This window comes from Arachis stenosperma, chromosome 9 (genome assembly GCF_014773155.1).
Source record: "Arachis stenosperma cultivar V10309 chromosome 9, arast.V10309.gnm1.PFL2, whole genome shotgun sequence".
NCBI lineage: Eukaryota > Viridiplantae > Streptophyta > Magnoliopsida > Fabales > Fabaceae > Arachis > Arachis stenosperma.
The window spans coordinates 97,101,673-97,120,405 of NC_080385.1; the positions used below are offsets into that span (position 1 = coordinate 97,101,673).

General features: G+C 32.0%; 1 protein-coding gene across 1 annotated transcript; it reads right to left on the minus strand.

Moving 5' to 3' along the window:
* Nucleotides 1-2,100: 2,100 nt before the first annotated feature.
* LOC130947530 (protein EIN4-like) lies at nucleotides 2,101-5,837 on the minus strand. Its single transcript, XM_057876228.1, has 2 exons — nucleotides 3,831-5,837; nucleotides 2,101-2,964 (listed from the first exon to the last, which is right to left on the minus strand). The coding sequence occupies exons 1-2, from the start codon at nucleotides 5,610-5,612 to the stop codon at nucleotides 2,449-2,451; spliced, it is 2,298 nt and encodes a 765-aa protein (XP_057732211.1). The 5' UTR covers nucleotides 5,613-5,837; the 3' UTR covers nucleotides 2,101-2,448.
* Between the last annotated feature and the right edge of the window lie 12,896 nt (nucleotides 5,838-18,733).

Below are 18,733 nucleotides of genomic sequence, written 5' to 3' on the forward strand. Positions count from 1 at the left end.
GTCACATAGTACGTGAGCTGCTGGCAGCCTGACCTTTTCACCTTCAAAGAAGCATAATTTGAGCTACAGAGATCCAAATGACTTGGTTTCAGCGGCATTAGAAAGCTAACTTCAAGAGCTTTCCAATGATATATAATATTTTAAAGTTGGCATGAGTCTCATATAAATTCTCATGCAACCAAAGTACGTGAAGCCTACAAAAGCACTCTCAGCAAGCATAAGCCAAGGGGCGTACAACGTAGCAGTCACGCGTACGCATACAGCATGCGTACGCACAACAAGAGATTTTTGGGAAGTCACACATACGCATGACGCATGCGTACACGTAAGTTGGTTTTTGTGTAGTACGTGGAATTCACCACGTACAACGCTAGGGCATATCAAAAGGCCGAATTGAAGGAATTGGCTCACGTACAACATAGCCTAGTTCACGTTGTACGTGAGCCCAGCAAAGAATGCATTCCAAAGCCAAACGCACTTCACGTACAACATGGTACAAGCTACGCACTACGTGGGCTTTCGTGCGTCTCTCAGGAATTCAATTCAATATCAACTCTTCTCCAATTTTTCAACCTTTTGGAAGATAAATCACAAGCCCATTGATAACAGAATTAATTGAAGATTGCAAGGAGATAAAGATTGGAAGTTATGCTAGAGAAAATCATTAATTAGATAGATTTGATTGTTTTAGTTTTGATTCTGTTTTAATTTGAATTTGAATTTTAAATTAGGGTTAATATTTAAGGTAAAGGGAGACTGGAGCTTCGGAAGGGGCTCTTCTTCGACAATTTTGAGTTTTAATTTCTTAAGGATTTCAAGGACGAGCATAAGTTTCTAATTCTCATCAGTTAAGGTTAGGAGCTCTGTTAATTATATGGATTAATGCAATAAATTTTCTACCTCTAATTTGAGCAATTGATTTCTTCTTAAGAAATAATTTTCGCTCTTCATCTTAAAGGATTTGAATATGTTGAAAAATAATTCTTCTCTGACTTGAATTTTCTTAATCTCTTGAAAAAGTTGATTAATTGAATTAAGCTTAAAACCCAATTCTCATAATTCTTAAGTATTGAAACTGGATTGATAAGTGACATAAAATCAACTAAGTTAAATTCTTATTAATTGTGTGGTTTTATAAATCAGAGACGTGCTTACCTTTTTTCTTAATTAAGTGACTAAGGGATTAACATTTGATTAGGTTAAAGAGAAATTAAATCACCAAGGGATTGAGATTTGATTACTAATGATTTACTATAAAAGAATCGTTGCATGATTTGGGTAAAAAGTGAAAAGCATTAATCCGAAAGTTCTATTATCTCTAAAACTTTAAATTTCTTAATCATACATCTTTTTCATACTCACAGTTTGCTTCTGTTTTGCTTTAGTTACTTGCTGTTTATGCTTAAAGTTTCCCAAAACCCTAATTTGATTGTCTGACTAGATTAATCGGTTGATTTTGCTTGCTTAATCCGTTAATTCTCATGAGATCGACTTTCACCTACCTGAGGTATTACTCGATACGACCCGATGCACTTACCGACGTTTTGTGAATTGTAAAATCTACATCAATACATGACCGATAACAAATATCATTTCGCACCGGACCCAAGTTGTAGTAAACACCTCAAACAAACAAGGATCTCAATTCCAATTACACCGATCTATTCGTCGGTTTCACAACACTAAACCCCAGTCAACCATCCCAGACAATCCGCTCGGCTCCGCCGTCAACAACTCTAATTCCACTTTTGGCATAGATTCGGTGAATCCCAACTTGAGTGAAACGACCCCAAACGCCAAGTCACCCTTTTCACCCATAGTTCACTCGTGCGTGGTATAACCTACTCTCCCTCCATGGCAGTCTTTTATTATCTAAGAAACAAAAAAGACATTGAAGAGAACTAAAATAAAGAATTTTATTTTAAAGAATAACGTGTGATCTCTCACCTTTAAATAGTTTTTCTCTCATATTTTTTTTAGTCCTATTTATAAAATAAATAATGAAAGATCACACTTTATCCTCTAAAATAAAAATTTAAAATTTAAAAAATTTAAATTCATTATTAATTACTTTACAAATCAACACTAACGACCTACAAAACCTATATCACTAAGCCCCACTATCTCAGAAGTTGTCGTCATACTTGGCCGTGTCTTGCAGCAGTCCTACCTTGGAGCTTGACGCTATGCATTCTACACGTGTATAGAAGAATCTTGTAATCTACACCGGAACAAAGACCTAAATTGATCATTTCCGCTAACAAAGCTATAATTAATCATGGTACCAGAACCACAATCATAGAAATGTCCAGAAAAGTGGACCCACTATAATTATGTTTTATTATTATATTTATTGTTTTTAAGTTCCCAAAAAGGTCCCTATATTCTATACAGGTTCTACTTCTAGTTATAGATTTTGAGGAACATAAATTAAAACTGTTTACGCCTTTATGCACCGGCACGTTGCAGCACTCTTCCAAGTTCATCAGCCATGTCATGAAGTTGTACAGGTTTGTGCACAAATCCATTTATTCCAACCTGAATGCATCTCTGCTTCTCATGTTCTTCGGCACTCGACAAAAGGGCTACAATCAAGGGCCACTTATGGAAGTTCCGGATCCGCCCTGCCACATCAGAACCATCCATGTCATGCATATGAAGTTCTAACAAGATTATTCGGAACGAGTTGTTTGAGGCGCTTATGGCACTCAGGCACTCGAAACCCGATGAAACGGCAGTTACTTGACATCCAAGCTTCTCGAGTAGCTTCTTCGTCACAATCCGGTTTACACAGTCATCGTCGGCTAACACAACCTTAAGGCCTCTAAACTGCGAGTTCGAATAATCTCTTGGCGCAACTATGGATTTTCCGAGCATTGGTGCTTTCCGAAACTTCAGAAGAAGTGTCATGCCTTGTGGCAAACACTGAGGATTTGGTGATATCCAGATATAACCTTGCATCATCTGCACATATTTCCACATAGTAAAGTCAGAGTTACCAAACAATACCATGAATATGAAGAATCAAACTATAATACATCAAATTTAGGGTTAATTACACTGATTTCACTAAGATTATGCAATATTGTGTAACAAAATCACACTCTGTCTCTACCTTATTTACTTTATTTATACTAATCCCTAACTAAATAATTCGTATTGTTACGGTGGTATCCTAATATAACATGTAGAAAGGAAAAATATGAATTTCTTTTAGTCTAGTTCGTGTCATAGTTCAAAAACTAACCCATATGATCAGATCAAAATCAAGATTTCAAGCTAATTTCCCCAATATGTTCTTTAATTATTAAGTTCTTTTCCAAAAACAAGTTAGGTCTTTGACAAAACAGGCACATACCAAAACTGTGCAGCCTCTATAAGAGGAATATGTGAAATGGCGCAAATATTAGTAAATTAACTGATCATCCATGTATGAGAATTATTCTTATAAATGCCATGCCTAGTATTAACTTCCAAATGTAAAGAAGATGACCAAAGATTTTATGCCATGTTAGAAGGTGAATCACCCAATGTTCAATGTTGCCTACAGTTCGTTTCAAATGAGACACAATGAATCTGAAATTCATATATTGAAAGGAAAAATGGGTTGCTGGCACAATAAAGCATTGGATTGAAACTTGTTCCTTTGTAGATTACAAGCAACCTAGTATGCATATTGGTCCTAAGATATCAAACCACAAAAAAGTGGAGTTCTCGGCAATCATAAGCAGGACAAAAAGATTATCATGGAAATTATCCATTACCAGTATACGAGTACAATCACATAATGATGAAGCATGTAAATTTGATCAATATAATTATGCACTAACCTCCACCAACTTTCTGTACAAGCTGAAGCACATGCCCTCTGTTTGTTCATTGTTGTGGTACCCACTACTGGCATAATTTATGGTTGGAACCAGCTCCTCCGATTGAGAACTACTAATTACCTGAAAATCAAATTTGATATGTACATAATCATTTTGATTCCTCATATTCCATGCTTCATTGATTTTATCATCCTTATCTCCACCATAACTTTCTAAAAAGACACGAAACTTGAGGTTCCCTTGATGGTATGTGTTCAATAAATCGCCAATCATATGCAGAATTACTTGTAAGGCCCTCTCATCATCACCTACAACCTGATCAGGCAAAGATTTCTGGACATCAATCTCAAGACCAAAGCCTTTATATACACACAAACACTTGGCAATACAAGCGGCTTCCTTCAACATTGAATGTAGAAGGAAAGGTTTCATGTCTAATGAAAAGCTTCCCTTTTCATTCTCTGAAATCCCTACTACGTCATTAATTAAATTTGAGAGCACCCTGCTAACTTTCAACATTGAGTTGCCAATAATCTTCTGTTCAGGTCTCATATTTTCATCTTGTAACAGCGAAAGAAGCCCCAGAGTGGAATGCATAGGCCTCCGCATTCCATGACTCATCACTTTCTGAAACGCTTTCCTCGCTTGGCTGGCCATCATTGCATCCTTTCTAGCCTGCTGCAACACTCGGTTCTGCTCCGCGAGTTTCTGTCTCATTCTCTGTGACTCTTCAAGAATGAATGCATGAGACAAGGCCACAGCTACCTGATCAGCAACAACTTCCACTATCTCCAGCTCTTGGTGAGTCCAAACACGGAAGTTTGATTTTGGAAGAACCAAAACCAGTAGAGCATAACATGTCTCAACCTTCTCCGGGGTCCCGCCTTTGAAATTCGAAACGCGAAGCATGGGCATTCGAACAGCTGCCACTGCACCCCCAGTGCCCCCATGGCCGCCATTACTCGCAATTCCCAGCGCAGATTCTGGCCGCAAAATCCTCACCCCCCTATTCATTTTTATATCCAAAACATCCGAATCGTTCCTGGGGACATAATTGCGAAAATCCCTCGACGGGTTCGCTTTCAATTCGTGTGTTAAATGCATTTCCCTTCTCTCCTCATCTGGCATCCAAACCGCACAATTGTCCAAATCCAGCGCCTTGGAGAGCTCGACAAGCGTGGTGTACAAGATAGTATGCTTATCAAGGGACTTCCTAATCTCCCTGGTGAGCATCCGAACGTGCAAACTCGTCTCCTTCTGCTTCTTCATCATTCCAACCTCCTGATCCAACTCCAAGACATTCTGCCTCAAGAAGAGCTCCCTGATCTTGACCTTAAGTAGGAGAGGGATCAATGGTGGAAGGGTCAATGCAGTTGCACAAGAAACAAGGGCAGTGAGGAACTTAGCAACTGTGAGACAAACCACAAGTTGGAAAGAAGGAGGCCCATGGTAGGAATAGGTGTTGAGCAAATGGGTCAATCCACACAGCACAATGAATGCTATGAACTGAAGAAACAGCAGTTTAAACGGGACATTGGAACGGCTCACAAAGTAAAGTAGCTCAATGGGTATGGAGAAATATGCAATGGAGATCAGAAAGTCACTCACTTTCTGCCCAACTAGTATGTTTTGTATGCTTAGAATCCCTTCTTCATCATCACAGTTGCAGTTGTCGTATTCTCCAGAATCATTCCCAGAAACACAACCAAGCACCACCAACAAGAACAATAACACAATGCTACGACCCACTCTTGTTTCCATGCCACAAATAATTCTAAGCATTATCCTTCATACTAATAATTTTATTCAAAGATCTCAGAAGAAATTAAATGAGGAAGACGGTTGCCTAGCCGAACCTGATTAGAATCCGTCAAACTCAAGAAGCAGCATTCCCAGAATTTGAAGAAGCTTTCATTGCCTACTCTCTCTTCCAGAAGCGAAGCATTTTTATTCTGAATGTAGAGAGAGAGAGAGAGAGAGAGACAGAGAATCAAAAAAAAAAAAGAAGAAAATGTTATATTAAACTGTGGAATCCGGAACGGAATGAAGGTAGATATTTTTATTTCGGAGGGGAAGAGGAAAAGATAGAGTGGGACCCAGACAAGGAGGTTTTGTAAGTAAGGTGCATGAATCTTGAGTTGGGAGTAAGATTTAAGAAGCACCAAGCATGAGTAGTGACTAGTGAGAGAGTGATGAGTCAGTCGTTCGTACTGTGTTTGAATGTGAAAGTCACCGTCAAACATGCGCTACTTGTCTACTACGATTTAGCAACACCTATGCTGATGGGAATGGGAATCTACAATTCGTTGAATCTCATCTCTTTTCCAATTCTGGTAACTCACTTCCCATCTTTCCCACCCACTTGCTCACTCCTTCGGTGTTTTTCATTTTATAGTATTATTCCTTAAAAGAAATAGTTTAATTTTGATGCTTTTATATTATAAAATTATTTATTTACTTATCTAATAATATTTTTTTTAATAATTATTTATGTGGTGAATATTTAAAATAATTATTTTTATTAAATGTAGTATTATGTAATTAGACAACTCTGAATGTATTAAAATTAAATTCTAAAAATAAATACTAAATTCACTTTAGCCTATTAATATTTAAAAATTTAAATTTTTAAAAATAAAAATTGATAAAATAAAAAGTTAATCAACGTTAAATTTATAATTTTTATTATATGTGAATTCTACTATCTTAATTCAAGAGTAACTAAATACTTAATTTTTTTACTTTACTAATTTTCTCATTTTAAAAAAAAATAATCTAACAATTAGAGTTTAATTTTGACATATTCAATGTCATTTAATCCATCTATACTTATATATTAACAAAAAATCCACATAATTTAATTTAAATTTTAGTCACTTACATATTTGATTATTGAGTTATAATCATTCTTATATTTATTATATTATATAAAAGATAATTAATAAAAATGCAATTTAACATATATGAGTGCCTAGTAAATTAACTAGATAAATAATGTTAAATGTATAAGGCTAAGTTTTCAACTAAATTAAGTGTCAAAACAATTACAAACATGCTCGTTATTAAAATAAAGATGAGAAAATAGTATTTGATTAGCACTTAACAAAATACTTGTTTGCTTTTCTCTAATCAAATTTATATATTAAAATACTTTTATAAAATTCTCTTATATTTGCATAAGAAAATTAATTTCTTAAGTAATTTTTTTTGTTTTTATCCCTTTTTGTGCAAGCAGCTTGTATCAAGACTAAATGCATGTGCCTCTTTTATTACTGTATGTCTGTATTCTTTGTTTTTGTTTTTCTCATATTTGTTTTTCTCATATTTTTTGGTGTCTTTTGTCTTTCTCATTTGAATGTAATTATTTTATTTTCTTATTATTCCTTTGGTTATCTAAAAAACTATGTAATTTTTTTTAATTATTTAGAATAAATTATACACACATTTTCGCCTATTTCACACAGAAACTTCGTTATTATAGGATTGTCCATAAAACATTACCTAGATTTTAATTCTATAAACTCTTGATAGTATAAACTTTTGCACACAATCTATTTTGCAAATCATTAGTATTAGTAAGTTCTCCTGAAATATATTATTATTATTATTATTATTATTATTATATTATTATTATTATTATTATTATTATTATTATTATTATAACAACCAAAACATTATATAGAATATTTTTTTAATAGAAAAAATATTTCATTCTTAAAATAGTTATGTGATACTTATAGAAAATACAGATAAATTAGATCCAAATAAAAAAATAAATATTTTCTATGTTTGAATTATAAATTAAAAGCAAACTCAAATATTCAATTATATAGAATCTTAATAGATAGAAATAGAAGCAAATCTAAATCTTTAAAATTTCTAAATCCACATAAAAAGTATTGCTACAGGTTAAAATATAAGTTCTTTTTCTCGGCTTAAATATAAATCCTCTTCTGTTTTAAAAAATATTTTCATAAACAAAAAGCAAATCTCAATATATCATTTTTTGGATATGAGAGATTTATATCATTATACTCAAACCACCCAAAAAAAATAAAACACCACAAAAAAATATATATATACTAAAAAAGAGTTATTGAAGAGTAAATCAGAGAACCAACAACAACAATAACAAAGCCTTATCCTACTAGGTGGGGTCGGCTACATGAATCAAACGTTATCATTGTGTTTTGTCATGTATCATGTCTATAGAGAGACCGTTTACATGTAGATCTCGTTTGACTACCTCATGGATGATCTTCTTAGGTCTTTCTCTGCCTTTCACCCCTTGTCCATCTTCCATTTCATCCACCCTCCTGACTGGGTGTTCTGTCGGTCTTCTTCTCACATGTCCATATCACCTGAGACGCGATTCAATCATCTTTTTCACAATGGGTGCTACTCCAACTCTCTCCTTTATATCTTCATTCCTTATTTTATCCAATCACGTATGACCACTCATCCATCTCAATATCTTCATCTTTGCCACACTCAGTTTATGTTCTGCTCCCCTTTGGCCGCCAACACTCTGTACCATAAAGCATAGCCGGTCTTATAGCAGTGCGATAGAATTTACCTTTAAGTTTTAAATGCACTTTTTTATTGTATATGAAACCATATGCACTCCGCCATTTTGACCAACCCGCCTAGATCCTATGATTTACATTCTGTTTAATCTCTCCATTATCCTGTATAATGCACCCAAGATACTTAAAACTTTTACTTTTGGTAGGATGTTTTTCCCAATCTTCACCTCTATATTAGGGTTTTCCCTTCTCAGACTGAACTTACATTCCATATATTTCGTCTTGCTACGGTTTATGCGCAGACCATATACTTCTAGAACTTCCCTCCATAAATCCAACTTCTTATTTAGGTCTTCCCTTGACTCTCCCATAAGGACGATATCATCGGCAAAAAGCATGCACCATGGCACAGGCTCTTGGACGTGCTCTGTGAGTACTTCCAAGACTAATGTGAAAAGATATGGGCTTAAGGATGATCCTTGGTGTAATCCTATACCAATAGAAAATTCTTCTATCACACCACCTTGAGTCTTCACACTAGTTGTGGCCCCCATCATACATGTCTTTAATTGCACGAATACATGCGATCTTTACTCTCCTCTTTTCTAAAACCTTCCATAAGACCTCCTTTGACACTCTATCGTACGCTTTTTCCAACTCAATACAAACTAAATAAAATAGCAAAAACAAAAAGGTGAAATAGAAAAGAAAAAATGAAAAAAAGAGTGAGAAAGAAATAGGGTAGGAGAGGATGAAAGGGAGGACAAAAGGAAGCGGGGAGATGGGGTAAGATCAGAAGAAAGAGAGGAAGAGATGGAAGGAAATACAAAGAAAGAAAAAGGAAAAAGAAAAATATAAAAAAACAAGAAGGGGGAGAAAGAAAAGTGTGGAGAAGGGAGGGGAGGATTACTGCTGCATTGCAAGGTTGATGGCGGCCGCAGCTCGCTCCAAAAAAGTGGAGTTTCTATTTGCATAGAAAAGGAAGATGAAATCTTTGGCAAAGATTTAGGTAAAAATTGATAATGACTCCATCCTTAAAAATAGTTCAATTTTACATCATATTAAAGATACATATACACACCACTAAATGAGATAGGAATCTATGTAATATATCATTAGAGTGGAAAAAAGTTCATGTTTTTAATATTTTGTTATTATGTTATTATGTATAAGTAATTGTTCATATCCTGATCCAAATCTAAAGTCAGACCCAATAAGGATGAGAGGATCAACTTCGAAAGGCGGCCTCTCATCCCCTACCCGATCTCTTGGAAGAGGTTGGACACCAACCAAGGAGCCCAGCTCCACTTATCTAACGCAGCAGGTCAATGCTTCTAGAAACCGTGACTATATCTCTATCTCCTACAAAAGATAGACTCTAACAAACTCCCCAAAATATAAGATAAGATAAGATGGAACTACCGCCACCAAGATGGTTATCAAACTCTATTATAAATACACTGGCACCCCCAAATATAACTCACGTTCTAATCTACTAAAACCCTGCTTAAAGCTCTTACTAACTTAAGTATCGGAGTCTCTTGTAGGTATTACCCCGCCTCTTCACGAGAAACTCGGACAAGCGGCACCTCGACACCAAAGAGATCGGACACTACCATACTGAAGGATCTGGACCTCACGTCCAGTCCCAAAATAACATTTCAAGTAACTCTCGAAATCAGTAATATTACTCATTTTTTATAGAGCAATATACTTCATTTTTTATTATTTATCTCTTTGTTTCACGATATAATTACCAAATAAATATTAAATCTATTATCTGTATTTATAATATATTATTAGTTATTTCATAAAGAAAATGTGTCACATGATATTCGTATATGTTATTCATTGTTAAGGCTTTACAACAAGCTAGTATAAATTCTACTACAAATTACATTTATGGCTATTCTTAGCCTATGACAATAATAACAAAGGTTATAAATGTTTTTCACATGTGGTAAACTATATTTTTCTAGAAATGTAATTTTCAATGAGCTGAAAATTTCTTATGCAACTAATTTTATTACTAATTAGACTACTAATCCTTCTTCAAATAAAGAATCTTTCCGTTTTCAGTTTATTACAGGCACCAATTCCACTCTCTCATCTTTACAAAACAACATACCATTGCCTCATGTAACTGATCCACTTTCTATAGAATGCTCCAATTCTATACAATACTCATCAGAGTTAACTACTTCAACACAACAACATGACACTCCTTCTGGACAAATTCTTATATCATGAATTGAAATCCAAATGCCTTCACTATCAATACCTTTCCCACCCCCGTCCTCCACGACTCCACCACCTCCTTTAAACTCTCTCCCCATGATAACTAGATCAAAATTTGGTCTGTCTAAACCAACTGCGCACTTAGCAATTTCACCAAATATTAATTTTGACCCAAAGTTTCTTTTATATCCTCCTAAATCTATCTAGCAAGCCTTCAAAACCACTCATTAAAGAAGAATTATAAAGGTTGAATATTAGGCCTTATCGAAATGTCAAACATGAGATCTTATCACACCTTCACCCAATGCTACTATTATTAATAGCAAATGGGTATTTGTATTGTAAAAGAATCCACAAAGACAAGTCATTAGATACAAAGTTAGGTTTGTTTCTAATGGGTTTCATTAAAGAGAAGGAGTTGATTTACCTTTAGCCTAGTTGGCAAACCTCAAACTATTTAAATTGTAATTTCTATTGCTTTATCAAAAGATAGGCAACTAAGACAAGTTGACATTAACAATGTCTTCATTACTGGAGAATTGCATGAAAAAGTCTATATGAAACAACCACAAGGCTATTGTGATTCAATTCAAATCCTTATTTGCTTTGCAGCCTAAAATAAGCCATTTATAGACTAAATCAAACTCCTAGAGCTTGGTTTTTCACACTTTTATCAACATTAAAGAGGTATGTTTTTTATAAAACAAAATCTGATCTTTTTTTGTTTGATTACTTTAAATTTTGTCACCTTTTTATGTGCATATGTTGATGACGATATCCTTTATACTGGTTATGATTCTACTGATTTACAATCTTTAATTTTGCAACTTCATTCTATTTTTTCTCTTAAAGACCTTGGAAGGTTTCAATTTTTTTCTTGGATTAGAAGCTACCTATATTAACGATAATCAACTTTTACTCACTTAAAAGAAGTACATTATTGATTTGTTAATCAAAACTAACATGCTTATGTCTAATCATGTCCCTGTCCCAATTATATCCTCTTCAAAATTGAGTGCTGATGATTCTGCATATTTTGAGGATCTAAAATTATTCAAATCAATTACTAGTGTCGTGCAGTATTTGACATTAGCTTGACTAGATTTAACTTATTATTCTATAAACAAGGTGTGATAATATATGCAAAGTCCAACAGTGAATCATTGAAGAGCTCTCAAATGGATCCTTCAATATGTCAAAGGTATCATGGATCAAAGAATTCTATTTTCTCCTTGTAATGATTTTCATTAGCATGCATTTTTAGATGCTGATTGGGAAATTGAGTTGATGATCAAAAGTCAGTAACTGGATATTGCATTTATGTTGGAACCAATTTGATTGCTTGAAAATGCAACAGACAATAAACAGTAAGTCGATCTAGCATAGAGGCAGAATATAGAGTTTTGGCTTCAGCTCAATCTGAGTTTGTGTGAGTTCAAGATTTGCTCACAGAATTACATACTCCCATTGCCATCCTACCAATAATCTATTGTGATAGTCAAAGTGCATGTTTACTAGCTAACAACCTCATACTCCTTATAGATCAAAGCATTTTGAAATCTTCATTTTGTTAGAGATAAAGTGACTCACAAAAAACTCTTTGTTACAAATATTCCCTCACAATACCAAGTGATAGATATATTCACAATGCCACCTTCCATCAATCTCTTTGGAAAATTTTAGGACAAGCTAAGAGTGAGAGTGAGATCATACACCCTTCTCAGTTTGAGCTCCATAGGAACCGAGAATGAAGTCAAAGACTTAGTTCAAGTATGTTATAACTTACTACTTATATTTGGCTATCTAACTAATATGTAGTTAGAGCTATTGAGCTCACTGCTATAATTAAATAACTATATACTTTAGAGATATGTAATTTAAGAATCTATATTCAATTCAAGCATACAATTTTATTTTATTATCTCTAGTTCGTTTGATGTTATAATTCATTTTCTTCTTCTGTCTGTTTCTATAATTAAATATATCTATACTTTAGGATATGTAATTTAAGAATCTATATTCAATTCAAGCATACAATTTTATTTTATTATCTCTAGTTCGTTTGATGTTATAATTCATTTTCTTCTTCTGTCTGTTTTGTTAACCTTTCATACACTGCATATATACTAGAAACCTTCACAACTCTTTTAATGCAATTGAATATTTTCTTCCAAAATTAACAAGTTCTCTCTTTTAATATTTTCTTTTTTCTATCTTTCTATACCTACTCATTCTATCTCTTATATATTGTTAGTATTACTAATTATTAATTAGTAATTTGACAACCAAAATGTATCACATTATATTCTCTCATTACGATTGAAATAGAATCTTTCCTTCAAGAATCAAGAAGTTTTGTCCTTCCCCTTCTCCCCTTCTTTATCTTCCTCTCTTCTTACTACTAGAAAAATTACTTTTAGCAATCATTTACTTTTCTTTTAGTAGCAATAGAAATAGTCACTAATATATTTACCGGCAAATAGACATTAGCCGTCTTATACCTTATTGTTAAAAAGTTTTAGTAACAATTATATAATTTTTGATAAATACCTTTGGATGACGATAAAAAGTATATAATTACCATTATAACATATAGTAATAACAGCAAATATATAATTGCTACAAACATATAAGTTAAACAAGACATATAGTGGTCATTATGTTGTTGCCACTAAAGTGATTTTTGTTGTATTATCCTCTACCCACTTTATCTCTCGTATATATCATTAATAGTAATTATTGTTAATATATATATATATATATATATATATATATATATATATATATATAATTTGACAACTATAACATACTACGGGATATTTTCTTATTGTAATAGAAATACAATTTTGTCCTCCAAAATTAAAGAATTCTTTCATTTTCCCTATGAAACGACAAACATCAGAGAAAATTGAGAATAATCGACGTAGACTTGGAACATTTATTGATTGTATTAAATGGTTGACTTTTTAAGATTGCGCTTATAGAGGCTATGATGAAAACCCGAGTTCAAATATTTCTTCGTTACATTTGATGAAGGAAACTATGAGAATTACTAATATTTTATGCCAAGCATTACAACAAAAATCCCAAGATATTTTGAAATACAATGTATGTTGTTTCCACATCAAAACTACTTTTTCAAAAATTGAGGAATAATAGTTGGTACAATTTACTTGAGATTGTTAAGAAGTTTTGTGAGAAACATGAAATTGACATTCCTAATATGAGTACACAATACACGGTTAGAAGACGTCGATCTTGTCAACCAAAGATAACAAATTAACATCATTATCGAGTAGATATATTTTTGGTAGCAATTGACTCTCAACTACAAGAGTTAAATAGTAGATTCAATGAGGAAACCATGGAGTTTTTGACTTTAAGTATCGCTTTGGACTCTAAAGACAATTTTAAGTTGTTTAATATTCAGAATATGTGCAAGTTAGTTGAAAAGTTTTATCCTTCAGATTTTTCTAATCATGAAAGAATTCTTTTGAATGCTCAATTGCAACATTATGCATTTGATATACCAAATCATCTAAAAGATGTTGGGACACTTTCTAAGTTATATCGAAGATTGAAAGAAATAGGAAAATCAAGAACTTATCATTTGGTTGATAGACTGATTCGCAATGTCTTGACTCTTCTAGTATCTACGACAACAACAAAAAGAGCTTTTTTGGTAATGAAAATTGTTTAAACAAGGCTTCGGAATAAAATGACAGACGAATTTTTTGCAGATAATTTAGTCATTTACATTGAGAGAAAAATCGCAACTACTTTCAGTATAGATTCAATAATAGATAACTTTAAATCAAGAAAAAAATGTCGAGCTCAATCGACTATGTAAGTTGCAAATTTTAATTCATTTCAATTCTAGTAATATTATTATTAATTTATTCATTGCATAAGTTATGGTTGTGATTTAAATTATTTACATGAAATATAATATATTTTTTTTAGTAATTTTACAGGAAACTTCTAAAAATAAATTGAATAGTATTTGAAAATTCTAAAGATAAATATGCAACAACCTATATTTACAATATTTGAAGTTAGTTTTGAGATACTTATGTCTAATTATTTTAATATATGATATATTCAAGTATCTTATAAAAAATAAATTCTAAGTCTTAATTATTATTTTTAATTAAAATTATATATATAGTTATTTTTAATATTTTTGTTAAAATAAAAAATTAAAAAAAATATTGGCTCCTTGTTAAATATTGTCTAGCTTCGCCGCTAAATCTACAGTCAAACAGTTTGACTAATCAAACCAATCGCCTTCTCAATCGATGACTAACAGACAAATCGACTACCTTAAGTCTGATGGCTGCCTGCTGGGCTATGCTAAACCTTGACCGATTATTGGAGACCCGGAACTATGCTAGTCGATTTTCCTTACTCATCCCTAGATACCTTTTTGAATGATTCTCTCGACTCAAGAGAACTTTTATAAAAATGGTTCGAACCATAAAAATATAGAATTGACGTTATTAAAAACACTACATACATCCATTTTTGTTTTCTAATTTGATAAATTAATTCTTTAATATTTAATACAATAATGTTAGGTATTTAATAATAAAAATTAAATATTGACATACAATTTATTTAAAAAACTTATTACTATTCCATAATGTTATTACAGAAACTAATTTAAAATTATTTTAAAGATAATATTAAAAGAATCTCTTAATAATTGAAGAGAGATTATATTAGAATAATTTTTAACACTTTATAGATTAAACGTATCATTGATATAGTTTATTAATATTTTTTTTTATAAAAAATTGAGAATCACAGTATTATCAAACCCAAAAAGTAAATTAGAAGTTGACTGATAAAAATAAATAATGCTTATAAATATTTTAAAATATATAGCAAATTATTAAAAATTTTTATACTTTGTTAATCGATAAGAATATTGGACTTTTTTTTTTATAAATAATAAACTATTTTATCTTTAATTGATATTTATTACTTCCACGGCGAAATCAACAAAAAGAACTTAGAAAAAGGTTAGTGAATGAATGAGATGATTCACTACCAAAAAATGTCGATGACTAAATTATTTCATTTTAAAAACAGTACATTGTGCATTGTACTAAGTGACATGAATTTGTGAATCCTTAATTAATTGTTGAATTCATAAGTAATACGTTCTTTTTATTTTGTATTTTTTACAAGTATTATTATCTTCTTGAAATTTAATATAGTATCAAGAAGTATGAATGTATCTATATGTCACAATCCATTGTATCATAGATATTTTTGGATATTCCATAGAAGCTAAGATAGCTAAATAAATAAATTTGTTCTTACTTTTACCTATTATTTAATGAATACGTTAAGTTTAATAAACAACCTTATTCTTCAAATATATATAAAGAAAAATAAAAGAGTGATGCATGACATATATATATATACATATATATATATATATATATATATATATATATATATATAGACTGCTCTTATACGGTTCAAAGATCCCACGTGTAGCTCGTCCAAGCGAGATGAAATCAGCAACTTCTCTTTTAACAGAAAGAGATATACTTCATTGATGCATTTAACTTGCAAAATACATTTCTCACACTAAAGTTAGCTAAACTCTCAAACTATCATTGATTATATCATTTAACTTCAGCATACCGCATTGTACTCCAAAATTCTCCATTTTATAGGTGACTTACTCATTTTAGATCGTTGTCCACAATGGCCGATTATTATGTGATGAGTGTGAGTCATAAGTAGTCATGACAAAGTCAAACTTAACATGTAAGGGTAAGATCAATAGAATTAGTATATATTATATATATGTATTTCTTTAAATTATTTAGATGTGCATTTTATTGGTGTATTGTACTTATGTATTTTATTTAATTATATGCTATGTCTTATGTGTTTTATATGTGCTTGTATGTCTGTTTATGTAATTTATTTTGCTTGATTTGATTGCATTTAATAGTGTATGAAAATAATGAAGGTTGAGCGGATTGTATTTATTAGAAAAGAATAATGATAGTATGTTAGATAAAAACTCTTAAGGGTGTCTTTGACCCCTAAAATTTTAAGTTTTATTTTGGTTTCTCAAAATATATATGATTATGAAATATTAAGATATGTAATAATATATAAGTGAAAATATTTTGAAACTAAAATTCGATGCAAGTTTTTATAAAGATAAACTTTTTTGAGATTTGTGTTGACCACGTATACTTATTTTTATTATTTTTGTGGCATTTACTCTTCTTAATGAAAATCATGTGATTTGATTTTCACTCTCTATATCTAATATTTTTTTAGAAACAGATGACGAAGTCTTTAAAGAGTTTACGAAATACGTATTGGGCATGCTTTATTTGTTTTTTAGATATTCTCTCACCTTTGTTTTTGTTATATCTTTTAAAAGAGAGATAGGAGCTATAATTATGTATGTTTATATATTATTTTTATAAACTATATTAAATAAAAAGTGTAGTCATAAGTTGTGATGTATTTATGTACATTTGTGTGATTTGTTTTTAGAAGAAAATAAAGTGTATAAAAAAATATATACTGGCTTTTTAGAGAAAAGTCACTAAGAATTTCAGGTAAAGGCTCCTACTTATTATAGTTATATATAGATGTGTAGTCGTAATATTCTCGCTATCAGATTGGCGCAGTCGAAAGCGTGGCATTTTGGCATTGAAGGTGTTATTACATTATGGTATCAGAGCAGTCTTTCTTATGGAGTTTGAGAAATGGAATGACTATGTTTCATTACATACTCTGAGTATTTGTCATATAGTAGGTCTTGTTCGGATGATAGGAATTAGAGCTTTATGTACATGACCATCTATTGATTAACTCTGTTAGTCTACCTTGCACATTTCATGGTATTAGGTATGGCCAACCTAATACTATTAGTTTGTGTATTTGGGAACACTAATATGTTATCATAGATAATGTAGAATTTAGAAAATAATAATCGTTAAGTTTGGGAACGTTAGGTAATCTTATTGGATTAGTTTGTATTGAGGTATGTGCCTTAATCGTGCCGCTTAATTTGATGTATCGTTCATTTTTCTATCTTTTATATTGGAGTTCCATATTTTAATTTATTTTTGAAATGCAATTTCATTCTTTTGCTTCTTGTCTTACATCTTATGCATATTTTGATTTGATCGTACTCTTGGTTATCCTTTAGATTCTTGACATCACATCTCTTGACTTAGCATTGTTCTACGTGAACTATGTAACTCCTTGATGTAATTTGAACTTATTTTCACTACAAAAAAGGCCTATGGTCACGATAAAAATCGTGACCATAACTAGTAAAAAGGGTGACCATAGATCTATGGTCACAGTTTTGAATCTATGGTCACGATTTTTTTACCGTGACCTATTCTCTCGTGACCATAGGTCTATGGTCACGATTTTTTTATCTATGGTCACGGTTTCAATTTTTAAATTTTGACACTTTAGGCTATGTTTTTTCACTGTGACCATAGCCTTATCTATGGTCACGGTTTTCACCGTGACCATAGACTCTATGGTCACCCTTCCTTAAAACCGTAACCATAGCCTTATCTATGGTCACGGTATAGTCACCCCACCTTAAAACCGTGACCATAGCTCTATCTATGGTCACCCCTTCTTAAAACCGTGATCATAGCCCTATCTATGGTCACAGTTTTTTGCCGTGACCATAGCCTTTATGGTCACCCCACCTTAAAACCGTGACCATAGCCTTATCTATGGTCACGGTGAATAACCATAGCCTCTATGATCACTCCTTCTTAAAATCGTGACCAAGTCCTATCTATGGTCACGGTTTTTCGCCGTGACCATAGCCTCTATGGTCACCCCACCTTAAAACCGTGACCATAGCTTATCTATGGTCACCCCACAAAACTGTGACCATAACCTTATCTATGTTCACGGTTTTTACTGTGACCAAAGCCTATTTTATTTTATGAGATTTAATTTTTTTTAAAACATAATCACATCCCAAAATGATGATGATCACAAAATAAATCTAAAAATAAAAAATGATAATCAACAATTAAGATAAGTTGTGATTAAAGTAACCAGCAAACATATCAATATAGTTGAGAGAATACACTTGTCTCAATCTTAGTTTTATAGAGT

Excerpts from the sequence above, each read along its gene's own strand:
- LOC130947530 (XM_057876228.1), bottom strand. The coding sequence starts at position 5,612 with ATGCTTAGAATTATTTGTGGCATGGAAACAAGAGTGGGTCGTAGCATT. Across the intron at positions 2,965-3,830 it reads TGTACAGAAAGTTGGTGGAG|ATGATGCAAGGTTATATCTG; the intron begins GTTAGTGCATAA and ends AAATATGTGCAG.